This window comes from Penicillium solitum (assembly GCF_028829755.1).
Source record: "Penicillium solitum strain IBT 25940 chromosome Unknown utg000001l_segment0_segment0, whole genome shotgun sequence".
Taxonomy (NCBI): Eukaryota; Fungi; Ascomycota; class Eurotiomycetes; order Eurotiales; family Aspergillaceae; genus Penicillium; species Penicillium solitum.
The window spans coordinates 1,215,409-1,228,674 of record NW_027072121.1 but is presented as its reverse complement, the minus strand read 5'-3'; the positions used below and the strand labels follow the sequence as shown (position 1 = coordinate 1,228,674).

Sequence of the window (13,266 nt, the reverse complement as noted above, 5' to 3'; positions counted from 1 at the left end):
ACTCGGAAGATCTCATTCATCACATTGTTTTTGAAATTAATTGAAAGAAAGAGCTTCTCAGGCATCATGCAAAAGTATACAAAGTTGCTAGAACTACTTGAGATGGGAGGCATTGAATGCTTAAATATACGGAGACTGAATTGGATTGGATATACGCCATAGCCTTGTGGCATAATCCTGATATACACCAATCTGCCATGATTTTCATAGGATTAAACGTATGATTAAATATCAAGGGGGACAGACGTCCACACTTGCCTTCCACAATACAGCCAGCCCACTTTTGTATCTATCATGGTAGCCACTACAAGCGCATCATGTTGACCAAACCAGCACTTCTAGCTCATTGGCATCAGATGAACCCATTCCTTGTCCTCTCAATTGATGCTAGACTTCCCAATGGGTTAATCCCCTAGTGGGTGAATCTCGCCGTAGTGAGTCTTGGCGTATCTAATTTGTAGCGCTTAGAAAATTGCTTTTCATGAAATCTAGCGCCAATATCTAGTACGAGCAGCTTATTCTATTAGTCTGTCGCCCTTTCGATCAGCCTACAAGAGGTCAGAGGGACCATTTTCTCATTAGCCTGTGTTCTCTCTACAAATTGCACCTAATTCGTATAAGATTCTAGCCTCTGTTGACCTTCTTCCCGGTCTGTCCATAGAGAACCGATCGCTGCTCCTCCATAAAAGCAGTCTACATGTACTATAGAATGATACATCTTATGTAGGGTTCTGAGTGTATTCCTGCCTAACATGTAAGGCATTCTCATGTATTACCTCTAACTATTTAAGCTACCCCCAAAGCATCAAAATTCTTAATATATCCTCGGTACTAGGTAGCCTTATACCTTCATGCGTATTTGATCATTAGTCTTTATATGCGAAATAGGGCTTTAATTCAATCCATGTCGTGGATTAGGGTGACCTGTAATTGGCTAGCTTAGGCAGGTACATCCATGGATGTATGTAGGGTTAGATACATACCATGGGAATATCAGTATAAGTCAACGCCCTTTGTAGCTATCTGTTTGTAGCATCATAATTATTCCCCATGCTGTATACTCATCCCACTAGTATATCCAACTAATATCCAGCTTAACTGAAATCTAAAAGTCGAAGCAACGACGCCCAACCAATACCCAACTAACGCTTAACTAACGTCTAACCCACACCCAACTAACGCTCAACTAACGTTTAACCCACGTACCTACATAACATCTAAATAACGTTAGAGTCACGTCCAATCAGACAAATGGTCAGAAACCGAACTGTGATATACGTTTTAAACCTAGCGGTACACAACAGCCACTCTCCTCCTATCACACAAGACTTGCATTATAGCTTGTTTAGACTCTATCCAGATATGTCACGACCCTTATGAATGTCTAAAATAAGTAACATATAACTGACTTCCAAGTAACACGACATTGACGGGTCGTCCGTGGGTCGACGGTTGACTGCATACATATACATGGTATCCCAGATGTACGTCAAATGTCTGATTGCCAACATGTACAAAATGTTGGAGGCGTAGTTGGAGCAGCAAATGCAATATCCATTGTTTTCTTCTTCATTTGAATGCTTTATCCCTGGTTTGAAACGAAACCCAGTAGATACATGTTTTTTTCTTTTTATTATAAAGAGCATTCATAATTCCCCTTGGTAGCATCCTCGCATTCTTTGCATCACCATGTGAAAATCCGGTAAAAAGCACGAGTTCTCAAATCTGTTCCACCTCGTGCTCTGGGAGTTCCTGGGCTGAGAATTAACCCTCGAGCTGGCCGTTCTCCTGGGCCTCTTCCTGCTTGTAGGCATCGCCCTCTCCATTGGGAAGTGGGGACTCAGGGAGTTGCTGGTTCACAGCCATGTCAAGCATAGCGTCGTTCTTCTCATCGGCCTTGACCTTTGCATGCTCTTTCTCAGTCTTGGGCTTGATTCCATTGGCGGTAGCAGCGGTTTCAGTGACGGACTCAGCGGCAGAAATGGTGGCCTTGCGGGTGGTGTCCTCAGCAAGGGCGGCGGCAAAATCAGAATCAGCAGTGAGAGGACTGAACTCCAGCTTGACGGAGACCTCCTCGTCGTCAGCTGCCTCGGACTTGATAGCGGCCTCGTCACCCTTGGTAGCCTTGGCCGACTTGGGGGTCTTGGGAGACTTGATGGTGCGAGGCGCCTTCCCATTTGCCTTTCCGCGCTTGGAAGAAGAATCCTCAGGCGACATGGTGGCACTGGCACCATCCGCATTGTCGTGGCCAGCAGCGTACAGCTTGTCTAGCTTGCGCTTCGCAGTGCGAAAGAGCGTATGAGCAGACGAGGCCTTGATGCCAGCATTCGCAGCAAGCTTGTCGTAGTCGACCTTTACGGTCCACTGTATTAGCAAGATGATTGCAGTGTGAGAACTTGAGACCGGATAACATACCTTATCATTCTTCAGGCAGACATTGGCCAGGACCAAAAGCCTGGTTTCAGTGGCGGAAATGCCAGGAAAGAGGGTCGGCTTCGCCGGAGCAGACATTTTGAATCAGTTTGGTGAGATTGGATAGAAATTTGGTGGTTAAGGCTGAGTTTCAATTTGAATTTGAACTTCAAGTAGCGGATGACGGAAGAAGGAGAAAATGCCGGGGCAGGTGGAGATGGCAAATAAAATAGTAAGCGCCATCGATCTCAAATAGAATGAACGGTTCTCAAGACGCGCGTTGAGATGAAGTTTCCTCGATGAACTGTTCTCAGAACGCGCGTTGAAGTGAAGTCTCCTTAAAGATGAACTGTTCTCAGAACGCGAGTCGAAGTGAATTCCTCAGCGTAGAATGCAATTTTATCAGCCTGGATGTGGAAAGGGAACTTTGGCCATATTACGACTGACGGGTATTTAACTGCATTCAAACGTTCTATCGTGCTCTATCGCGATTAATTGTAAGCGAGTATATGGCTCCCTGGGGGGTTCTTTGGTTTAGATATGCTCAAGATGAGAGCTGAGTGAGAGACCTGAGGCCATGTGAACGGGCCTTATTCCACCCTAAAGCATGATAGAACCACTTGATCGCAACTTAAGTCTTTGCGTTAGCACAACCCATGCAAGTTAATTGCGGCTGGGATCTCATATGTTTACTGTGTGACAAGATCCAAGAGCCTGGGGTAAATGGATATGAAATAGATAACATATTAAATTATTAATTCATAGCTACCTTCCACCAGAGTGACTGAGATTGGCTCCGTCGATCAATAACTAAGAAAAATGGGTGTTAGACCACCAATGGAACCAGTCGTAAAACTGCAGAGGTCAATGAGGCCGTGACTTGGCTTTTTGAATCTGTTGGTAAATTCCATTCCACAATTCAGGGAAGAAAGCCGATGTCTGTCTGCCCGGTTTGCTGTGGGTTCCAGTATAGAACTGGGTTGGAGCTCTTCCTTGCCACCATCGTTGTGGTGATGGATTCACATTTTGGAATGTGACAGGCCGCAGGGCGTCTTTGAAGGGAACAAGATCTCCAAGACGGACAGTCGTTTGCCGGGGAATGGTATTGAATCGCATGCTGGTGAGATATAGCACTGCCGTTGGAGGCAAGTCTTTTGCATACTGGACTGCGGCTTCCCGCGACTTCCTCGCAAAGGCAGGCAGTGCCAGATGGATAAAGTTCACATACGGGGCAGCAGTATACGAGACAAATAGCATTGGGAGGGCGCCAGCAGCAATCACTAAAGCAAAATCAGCATAGACGCTTAGGCGGTGTAATGTCCAATTTAGCTTACCCGCAGGTGTGCTGTACCAGGGGTAATCATCAGCCACGGAGCATGCTGGTGCAACGATTAGACATGCTGCACCAAATAGAAGCACTGTGGTGATTCGCAGCGTTCCCAAAAAGATAGCTCTACCCGTCCCTCCATAATAGACCAAGATTCGTTCTGGTGGCCCTGCAACTCTAGCTCAGTAAATGCGCCTGATACCAGTGGGGAGGGTTCGCATTACCTGCCCTAGTGGTTGTCTTCGGTGGTGTGAGGTTTCGTGTGACTGGAGAACGTGTAGCTGGGATGGTTTCCTTCGATTTGGGTAATGGTGAAAGATGCTTCTGCGACGGCCGAGGGATCTGCGACTTGAAGCGAACCCAGACGTTCCTACGAAGACTGCGTTGGGCACATTCTGGTAGAGTTGTGCGTAATTGAGGGTGGAGTAAAATCTGTAGTCGCATTGTGCCTGTGTAATGTAGTTGGCTTGGGATTTGGACGCTGATTGATCTCCCCGATAAATCGACGCCGATCACCCGGCAAAAAAGGTGACCGCCTTGGCTTCCGCTCTGTTTAGATGGCTGGATGTGCTGACCCCTGCCAGGGCTTTGACACATTCTCCTTTGATCTCATACCATATAATATCGTTGATTACCTAGCTAAATTAGGCTTGGATTCATCCGATCGTTGCTTTGATGCAGGTCGTGACCCGTTAGCGCGAGCTTTCCTTCAACGCCATGTCCCCGGCTTATCGCATGCCACCTGGCATTGTGTCACTTTGGCTATGCATTCTTGTAATGCTTCTAGCATGTGTAGACGCATACGAGGAAATATCAGATAAGACGTTGACTGGACTCCTGCGGCCCAATAACGACTTCGACATTCACAATGGCGCTCTGTTGTCACCTATACTAAGGACCCGCGTCCCTGGCACCTCCGGCTCCACCGCGGTGCTCAATCACTTCGCCGACTTTTTTCGAACCACATTGCCCAGATGGACTATTGACGTTCAGAACTCCACATCCAAAACACCACTATCCAAGACGAAGGAGGTACCTTTCCGAAACTTCATCGCTACTCGCGATCCTCCTTGGGCATCGGTTGGCGACGTTGGCCGGCTCACTCTTGTCGCCCATTATGACAGCAAGATAGAACCCGAAGGCTTCATCGGAGGCATCGACAGTGCTGCGCCATGTGCGATGATTATGCATGCCATGCGCAGCATCGATGCCGCGCTAGAAAAGAAATGGTCCGCGCTGCAGGAGCAAGGACTACATACCTACCTTGAAGAAGAGCGGGGTCTCCAGGTTATATTCTTGGATGGCGAAGAGGCCTTTAAAGACTGGACTGAGACCGATTCCCTCTATGGAGCTCGTGCACTGGCTACACATTGGGATGACCAAGTCTATCCCGCGATGTCGGAATTCAAGGGTCCCTTGTCATCGATATCTCTGTTTGTCCTTTTGGATCTGCTGGGCTCGAAATCCCCGACAGTTCAATCTTACTATGAGACAACACACTGGGCTTATCAAAGCTTGGGCGCCCTTGAAAAACGATTTAAGTCATTGAAGCAGTTCAAGTCTGCCTCGGCTAATCCATGGTTCGTCGATACCGAGAAGGACGGACACAATCTGTCGCCTATGGGTGGCATCCAGGATGATCACCTTCCTTTCCTCGCAAAGGGGGTTGAGATCCTGCATCTCATTGACTTTGCCCCCTTTAAGGGATTCCCTTCTGTTTGGCATACAATCGACGATGACGGTGAACATTTAGATTTGGATACCGTCGAGGATTGGAGCATGCTAGTTACCGCCTTCGTTGCGGAGTGGATGGAGTTGGAAGGCTACTTTGACCGTCAATCTGCCCCCAGTCCACGCAGTAACGACGAATATGCTGAGTTGGAAGCGCGCCGCATGGATAGGAAGACTGAGTTGTAAGCTATTCTTCCGTTTACTCACCTCTCTACATTTTGATCCACTGTCTAGTCTTTTTCCCTGTTATATACCCAATGCATTTATTCATGGACCAATGGCATCTATTCTCAGTTGAACCGACTATGTACATATTCTATGGCGTTATTACCCTTGCTAATCATCTCGGACGCAGCTCCTGAGATCTTCGGACTTCCATCTTTTCTCTTTTTGCATAACCACGCACCGATTTCGACTCTATTCCCCCGAGAAGACGCCAAAGTTCAACGAACCTAATGAATAATTAAATGCCTATAATTTCTATATCTCATTCCCTTTAAAAGAGGTTGCCCAGCATGTAACCGCCCATCGTGATCAGTCCCCAAGTCGGCTGCAGGACTGTTCGCAAAATTGCAGGGCCCGGGCAGACCCCTCTCAGTCCCCAAGCTAGTCCAAACGTCGCAGCACCCGCAACAAAGCGCCAATCTATGTCGCTCACCGTGGCCGTTGGGAGTCGCCATTTCTCGGCAAGGGTAGGCTTAGCAACAGGCTTTCCCTTTTCAACCGCTTGGCCTGGTTTCTCAGTCAGGAAGGTGAACAGCGATGGCCCAATTCCAAACAAGATGATCAACGCCAGCGACGGATCAAATCGAGATGGGTCAGTCACAAAGGCAAAGAACCTGAGCACCTTGGCCGGGTCCGCCATTCCAGATATCAAAAGACCCAGGCCAAACTCCAACCCTGCCACATAAGAATAGACAACCCTAGATTCCTCCGACCGATGGACCTTCTGCGGGACAACGATGAAGTTCATAACAGCCGCCAGCAGCGCTGCACCTGCCATGAAGCCGAACTCCGGCCCAGATGGATACGTTGGCATATAGCACGGAATCGTACCACAAGACGGGATATTAGATCCGCCCTCAACAAAGTTCGCCGTGAGCAATGCAGTTGTGAAGAAGATGGCGGTTGCAATCAGCGAGCGGGGCGAGAGACGCGAAAGCCCACACAGCATGTGTCCGGAGGTACAGCCTCGACCGTTCTGCTTCACTTAGTCAACTTGTTCCTCGTTCTCCAATTATATCCGATACTTCTCACCTTTGTTCCCCACCCCAATAGGAAGCCCACTCCCAACGTTGCTGCAGCAGAAGCCCATGAATGTGGTGGCGCGGGATAGACCGGGATCAGTGATGGTGCCAGCAAGTATACCGGTACAATGCTGGACACCAAACCCGCGATGATGGGCACATTGTCACGACTCGGGTTGAAGGCGCACCCAGATAGAAGAGAGGATATGCCGAAGACGGCACCGTTGTGTATGAGTAGGCCGGATGAGCCTTGGAATAGTAATAGCGCGCCCAGCGTGGTATGAATTGGAGTGAACATGATGTTGATGCCTGTCGATTCGTCTTTGTTATTAAGGTTTTCTCCCTGATGTCATTGCGGGAAGTGTAGTCTGGGGTTGGATGAGGTATAGAACACCAAGAAAGTTAGGCGGGAAATATAAATAACCGGGGATTCTCTCAAATTGATGTTTGAAAAAAGAAGAAGCAAAGAAGTAAAGAAACAAAGGAGTCCAGTTAGGGTTTCCATGTTGCATGACAAGGGATTTCCGGATCGGGGACCATTTATGTCGCCGTTATAGATATAGTGGTCCCCGAGCAATTTCTTTCGGCATCTCTCGGTATTCACCTTGGCCATTATGAGCTCATTGGCTGACTATTCTATTCGAACATTTGCTCTTGATTTCATTATCTCAAGTGCTTTCATGTACTAATTCGCCGTGTTACACCAGAGTCCCTGCATGCAGTAGCATGACAGGCCAAGTCGAGCAACTATGTTTAGACGAAAATCCTCAAAGAATCAGGAGACCCCCTTGAGTACTGGCAACGAATGTGACAACCGTGACATATGTAACAACTGTGACACCGAGAAAATGAGACGTCGGAGAGAGCAGAAAACTTGGCTAGGGTTCTCCGTCTCGTGAAGCAGTCGCGATCCCGCCCCTTCTATATGTTCCACCGGCCATTACGAATCTTCTCTCTTGCTTAACCTTCTACTTGACCATCTTTGGGGTAGCCTTCAATTTTCATTCTCATCTAAAATGGGGAATACATCCAGCGTCGCCGGCCGTGAGTGCTTCATGGCCGCCGTGGGAGGAAACCCTACTATGGTGACCTTTCGGGGAGATCTGTCATACGAATTTCGGGCCCTGCCGTCCTATAACCTGGCCATTCCTGTCCACCCCGCGGTAATCACTTATCCGAATACTACGAGCCAGGTCGCTGAAATTGTGCGTTGTGCCGTTGAGAGAAACTACCGGGTGCAAGCTTACAGTGGAGGTCACAGCTATGGAAACTACGGTATGAAATTGCCTTCTATGTTCGAACCGTCGTGTGCCTTTTACTAAACCAGCTGTACTATGGTAGGACTGGGGGGAGCCGATGGTCATGTTGTCGTCGACCTAAAGAATTTCCAAAACTTCTCGATGAATCCAGACACCCATGTTGCCACAATTGGGGCCGGTACAAACTTGGGTGATCTTAAAGACCGTCTTCTACATGCAGGTGGTAGAGCGATGTCACATGGATCTTGTCCACAAGTCGGAGTTGGCGGTCATTTCACCATTGGTGGTCTTGGTCTCATGTCACGACAATGGGGAACTGCGTTGGATCATGTGCTGGAGGCTGAAGTAGTTCTGGCCAATTCCAGCATTGTGACAGCTTCGGATACCCAGAACCAGGACATTTTCTGGGCTATCAAGGGTGCGGCCGCCAGCTTTGGCATTGTCACTGAGTTCAAAGTTCGCACGCAGGAAATTCCCAAGGGCGCTGTGCAATACACCTATACATTCAGCCAGGGCGACATACTTGACAAGGTCAAACTCTTCCAAGCCTGGCAGTCCATCGTCGCGAAGCCTAACATTACGCGGAATTATTCCACCGAGCTCACAATCTTCCAGAACGGTATTGTGATCACGGGCAGCTTCTTCGGAACCAGAGAGGAGTTCGAAGAATTTCAGCATGAAAACAGCCTCCCAATCCAAAACAAGGGCAACGTGGCATACATCACGAACTGGCTAGCTTTGCTAGCCCACGCGGCTGAGAATTACCTGGTCTCAATCGGTGGAGCTTTGCTCACTTCGTTCTACTCCAAGTCAGTATCGTTCACAGTCGACGAAGTATTCACCGAGCACGGGCTAGTCGCCTTGTTCACGTACCTTGACACCGCACCGAAGGGCAGTGAGAACTGGTGGGTTATTTTCGACCTGGAAGGTGGCGCAACCAACGATGTTCCTATGAATGCCACGGCCTATGTTCACCGTGATGCTGTCATATGGATGCAATCGTATGCTGTTGTCGGCTTTGAGCCTCCTGCATTCGTTGCCAGGAGGTTCCTCGATCGCTTGCATCAAGTTGTCATTGAAAATCGGCCACCCGGACCTTTGCGTTCCTATCCGGGATATGTTGATCCTTACCTCGAGAATGGTCAGATGGCTTACTGGGGATCGAATCTTGGGCGGCTCCAATGTATTAAGACTCTTGTTGATCCGAAGGATGTCTTCCACAATCCGCAGAGTGTGGCTGTTAATCCCATTATCAATTCTCACAACTAGGGTTAGTTGAGGAAGAAATCGGGTGCTGGTCTTAAATGCTTTATTGACACAGGAGCAGGCACTGTGATACGGCTTTGGTGGTAGTTGTTTTGTATTTCATATGGGCATGTAGGTTTAAATTGAGACGATTTTCATGAAATGCTTAGATACGCGATGAGTCCAAAAATACATTAGCCCAAGTTAAATACAGTTAGCACCGAGAAGGCTAGTGTTATCTTATATATTAAACAGTTACAAAGTTCCCCTCTTTGTCTCCAATCTCCCCCTTAAAACATTTGATCCCAACTTGTACGAAGACATCACTGAGGCATGCAAGATGTTGTCACCCGAAATTTACAAAGGAAATTGCCATTGCGGGCAAATTAGATTTGATCTGCATCTACAGCAACCCTTACAACAGGTTTTCAGCTGCCGTTGCTCGATATGCACGAAGAAGGGCTACCTCTGGATATTTCCGGAGGAATCTCAGTTCCAAATTACAAGCGGACATCAAGCTATGGCTAGATATACTGCGAATGGTCGCAGTGGAGATCATTTTGTAAGCACGTACTTTTTCTCGTTCATATTCATCGCCAAACTTACTCTTTCTAGTTTTGCCCTATGTGTGGTACAGGAATCATGGCGACGAATCATATGATACAGGCCGGAAAATCAAGTATTGCTGTCAATGTCAGTTACGGTTACTCGGTCTGTCAAGTCTATGATATTTGAATCTGACCATTTATAGGCAAGAGCATTATTTGGGGTGAATCCCTTCACTTTGGAAGTTGAAGCGTAAGTACCTCAATGCCCTACATATTATATCTGACTTACCATATAAAAATAGCCTAGAGTGCCCTTCCGATAGTGCATCTGTCCCTACTCCGTTCCCCCGACAAGTAGCGGAAGTACCAGGTGACAATCTAAAATTATACACCGGCGGTTGCTATTGTGGTGCCGTTACCCTAGCTGTGAAGATGAAGCCCTGGTCAGAGGTGGAGATTAAGGAAGATAACTGCAGTATTTGCCAGAGGGTAGGCATCCAACCCCGAAAGCTTCCAGCGATATCAGGTCTAACTGGGATAGAATGCTAATATCTGCATATATCCTCACCAAAACAGTGTTTCCATTCATGGAAAGGAAAACACAACCGAATATCTCTTTCAGCGCAGGTTTAATGGCCATTGTTTCTGTCCGATATGCGGCGTTCATGTATACATGAAACTGCATGGACCACCCAAGGCCGTTGTGGACAAGTTGCCATCAGAAAAACAAAAAATGGTGCGAGAGATGCTCGCTATTGTACCCGTCAGGCTCTCTATTCTGGATGGCGTCGAGTGGTCGGATTGCCATGTCAAGAGGTCCGATGAAGGGGCAGCAGGATATGTGATCTAATAGCCACTGTCGAGTACCATCTCACAGGATATATTTCAAGATACATCTAGTTAAAGTCATAAGTTATGCATGCATTTTTCTCATTGAAGAAGAGAACATCTCGTATTTTCAATGTGATTGGAGCACAAACAACAAATATTTCGAGATTTTGGATTTCGCATATCAGCCATAGTAAAGTGCGATAGGCAATGAGCTCGAGTCTGCGGTTGTACAACGGCGGACTCCAGCTCATTTTTGCTTTTGGCGTAAAACATTTAGGCGGAGGTCACGGTATCGTTTCTTCGCGATGGCACTATTTTCTTTTTTCCTATGTATTTTGTAATAAGGCTAAGGTAACCACTCGATGAGATTATATACAGGGGAAAGGTCAACCACCACGCTAGCCTTCGAGTAATTTGGATATAGAGAAGCTGTCCTTTTCAGCGTCGATTTCACAAATCCTCCGATTCTATAGATATATAATTGACGGGTGACTGGTTGGCGTTTTCCATCCTAATATCTTTCACGTTGGCTCTGCCAAAGCTTCCCAGTTTGGAAGTCAAGCTTGTTACTAAGCTGCGACCCCGGGACATCATCTCAACTTCCGTCTGTAAATGTCATGCATGTAATACATGAATCCAATAATGTCAATAATACCTGTCATGGCTGTAACTCTCGCTTGATCCCGGCTTCGACACACGTTAACCCAGGTTCTCCAATCATGAAACGCGCATGCAACCCAGAATCCAGCCCCGAGCATGAGCTAAGAAACGAAATTCCGCTAAATGGCCAGCGCCCAATTCTCTTAAGCTTAAATGCGCCTGTCTCTCCACCACAAAAAAGATCCACCAAAGGGATCAAGGATGGAGATGGAGGGGGCGCTATCCCGCTGAACGCATCACAATTAAACGCCTCATCCAGCCTCGTTGCCATCGAAGCAGGTGAGGTTGAAGTGACCGACCATCTGAGCACAATTTCTGCGAAGCTCAAAGAATGCGTTCGCCCACTTCCAAGACAACCATTACCGCGGCTGCCCATTAAGGAATGGATGGAATTGTACAGACGCAACGAGCACCCCGAAGGACGCCATTTCGTCATCCATCAACATGACCATCCCATCGCAGGGCCCCATTATGACCTCCGTCTCCAATTCTCAGAGACCAGCTCTGTCAGTTGGTCGGTTATGTATGGGATACCTGGGGATCCGAATAGCCAGCGATTGAACCGGAATGCAACTGAAACTAGGATCCATTGTTTATGGGTGAGTTTGTGATCTAGGATGAGATGGTATAATACTAATTACTTAACTCTTCACAGAATCATCTCATTGAAACAGCTTCCCACAAAACGGGGAGCCTGATTATCTGGGATACTGGAGAATATGAAATTCTACCTTACCAAATGGACCCATCTGGCCCGGAGACTGATGACTCTCGATCAGAGGTCTCCGAAGATAGCCATGTTTTACCGGAGCCGATCTCAGATAGTGCGAAGTTGCGAGAAGCTTTTCAGAATGTAGGTATATCCCTTTACAACGCGGGGGACAATGGACTTCTCTAACGCTGAGACACTAAGCGCAAAATCCGACTCCGACTGCACGGAACCCGTTTACCAAAAGATTACACTATTATTTTACGGATGGACAAAACCACCGATTTTGCGAGGCCAATGCGACAAGGCCCCAAACGGCGTCGTCGCCAATCTAGGCCAAGGGCGCCACAAGCGCCCTTTACCTCGGACTCCGGATCGCCTTCGCCTCCACCACGCAAACAAAATTTGAGAGTGGATCCAACACCGCAAAGATGTCAATCCGAATCTCAAAATAGCCCGACTAAGACACATGCAGACGATACCTACACCGCCGACATGGAAATTCAAAGAAACAATGCCTACCCAGGGTCCAGCAACACGATCGGCTCGATCCACCAACGGCGGTGGTATCTCAGTTTAGATCGGGAATCCTCTGGATTTGAGCCGACGGTAAATCCAAGGGAGTTGAAAGAAAAAGGCAGAAAAAAAACGTGGACCCCCAAACTCGTCGGACAAGGATTCGAGCCGTTTTACGTGCACGGCCCAGATTCCGAGCGCAGCGTTATCACTGCACGATTAGGGCGTGATGTCTTGGATGATGAGGGCGTGGAAGAGTTTGTGCCGAGACGCGGGTGGAGGCCGGTCCTGCATTAGGTGGACATTAGATGGATACAAGCTATACAAGTGGGGAATGGTGAATTTTCCTTGAATCCGAGTTGAATGTTCAAATGTTCAATCATTGTCCCCAACTCTGGTTAGTGCTTACAGATATGCTATTCCGTACATGACCATTGGAAGACGCAATCCCCTCCAATCTCGGGTCGGAGGTCGGAGTTAGTCTGTAGAGGAAGAGGAATATGCAGCCACCAAGAGAAGTTCAGTCATTTGAACACGAGAACTGCACAATCTAGTGCGTGTGACTCAATGCATAGCCCTAGAGGGAAATTGATCTGACAGTTAATATAGATTTATTATGTGAGTATGAATATGGAAAAGGTAAGGTGAGGTATTCTGAGTCACTGGCGGTCTAAGATCGGTCTATTCCCTGCTGGTTCCCCGCTCGATGTCACGATAGCTCGCGCTAACATGCTGCGCATTCGTTATAGTCGCTGATAACGCCTTGATATTTCTTTTTTTT

At 47.6% G+C, this 13,266-nt stretch overlaps 7 protein-coding genes across 7 annotated transcripts; 4 read left to right on the top strand and 3 right to left on the bottom strand.

The window, feature by feature from the left end:
• Positions 1–1,764: 1,764 nt before the first annotated feature.
• Positions 1,765–2,511, bottom strand: N7455_000489 (uncharacterized protein; the record flags this gene model as incomplete). The annotated part of the gene is made up of 2 exons (XM_065603813.1): positions 1,765–2,352; positions 2,416–2,511. 2 exons carry the CDS (start codon positions 2,509–2,511, stop codon positions 1,765–1,767), a joined length of 684 nt encoding a protein of 227 aa, XP_065462304.1.
• Positions 2,512–3,276: 765 nt separating this feature from the next.
• N7455_000488 (uncharacterized protein) lies at positions 3,277–4,183 on the bottom strand (the record flags this gene model as incomplete). The annotated part of the gene is made up of 3 exons (XM_040952366.2): positions 3,277–3,692; positions 3,747–3,908; positions 3,964–4,183. 3 exons carry the CDS (start codon positions 4,181–4,183, stop codon positions 3,277–3,279), a joined length of 798 nt encoding a protein of 265 aa, XP_040817141.2.
• A 273-nt stretch (positions 4,184–4,456) lies between these two features.
• N7455_000487 (glutaminyl-peptide cyclotransferase family protein) lies at positions 4,457–5,656 on the top strand (the record flags this gene model as incomplete). The annotated part of the gene is made up of 1 exon (XM_040952061.2): positions 4,457–5,656. The coding sequence occupies one exon, from the start codon at positions 4,457–4,459 to the stop codon at positions 5,654–5,656; it is 1,200 nt and encodes a 399-aa protein (XP_040817421.2).
• Positions 5,657–5,966: 310 nt separating this feature from the next.
• On the bottom strand, positions 5,967–7,015 carry N7455_000486 (YeeE/YedE family protein; the record flags this gene model as incomplete). The annotated part of the gene is made up of 2 exons (XM_040952078.2): positions 5,967–6,671; positions 6,728–7,015. The coding sequence occupies 2 exons, from the start codon at positions 7,013–7,015 to the stop codon at positions 5,967–5,969; spliced, it is 993 nt and encodes a 330-aa protein (XP_040817231.2).
• Positions 7,016–7,733: 718 nt separating this feature from the next.
• Positions 7,734–9,245, top strand: N7455_000485 (FAD-binding oxidoreductase; the record flags this gene model as incomplete). Its single annotated transcript, XM_040952117.2, has 2 exons — positions 7,734–7,992; positions 8,059–9,245. The coding sequence occupies 2 exons, from the start codon at positions 7,734–7,736 to the stop codon at positions 9,243–9,245; spliced, it is 1,446 nt and encodes a 481-aa protein (XP_040817313.2).
• Positions 9,246–9,863: 618 nt separating this feature from the next.
• N7455_000484 (uncharacterized protein) lies at positions 9,864–10,619 on the top strand (the record flags this gene model as incomplete). The annotated part of the gene is made up of 4 exons (XM_065603812.1): positions 9,864–9,932; positions 9,973–10,019; positions 10,072–10,258; positions 10,392–10,619. 4 exons carry the CDS (start codon positions 9,864–9,866, stop codon positions 10,617–10,619), a joined length of 531 nt encoding a protein of 176 aa, XP_065462303.1.
• A 700-nt stretch (positions 10,620–11,319) lies between these two features.
• N7455_000483 (uncharacterized protein) lies at positions 11,320–12,782 on the top strand (the record flags this gene model as incomplete). Its single annotated transcript, XM_040952381.2, has 3 exons — positions 11,320–11,859; positions 11,916–12,113; positions 12,174–12,782. 3 exons carry the CDS (start codon positions 11,320–11,322, stop codon positions 12,780–12,782), a joined length of 1,347 nt encoding a protein of 448 aa, XP_040817133.2.
• Positions 12,783–13,266: the final 484 nt, after the last annotated feature.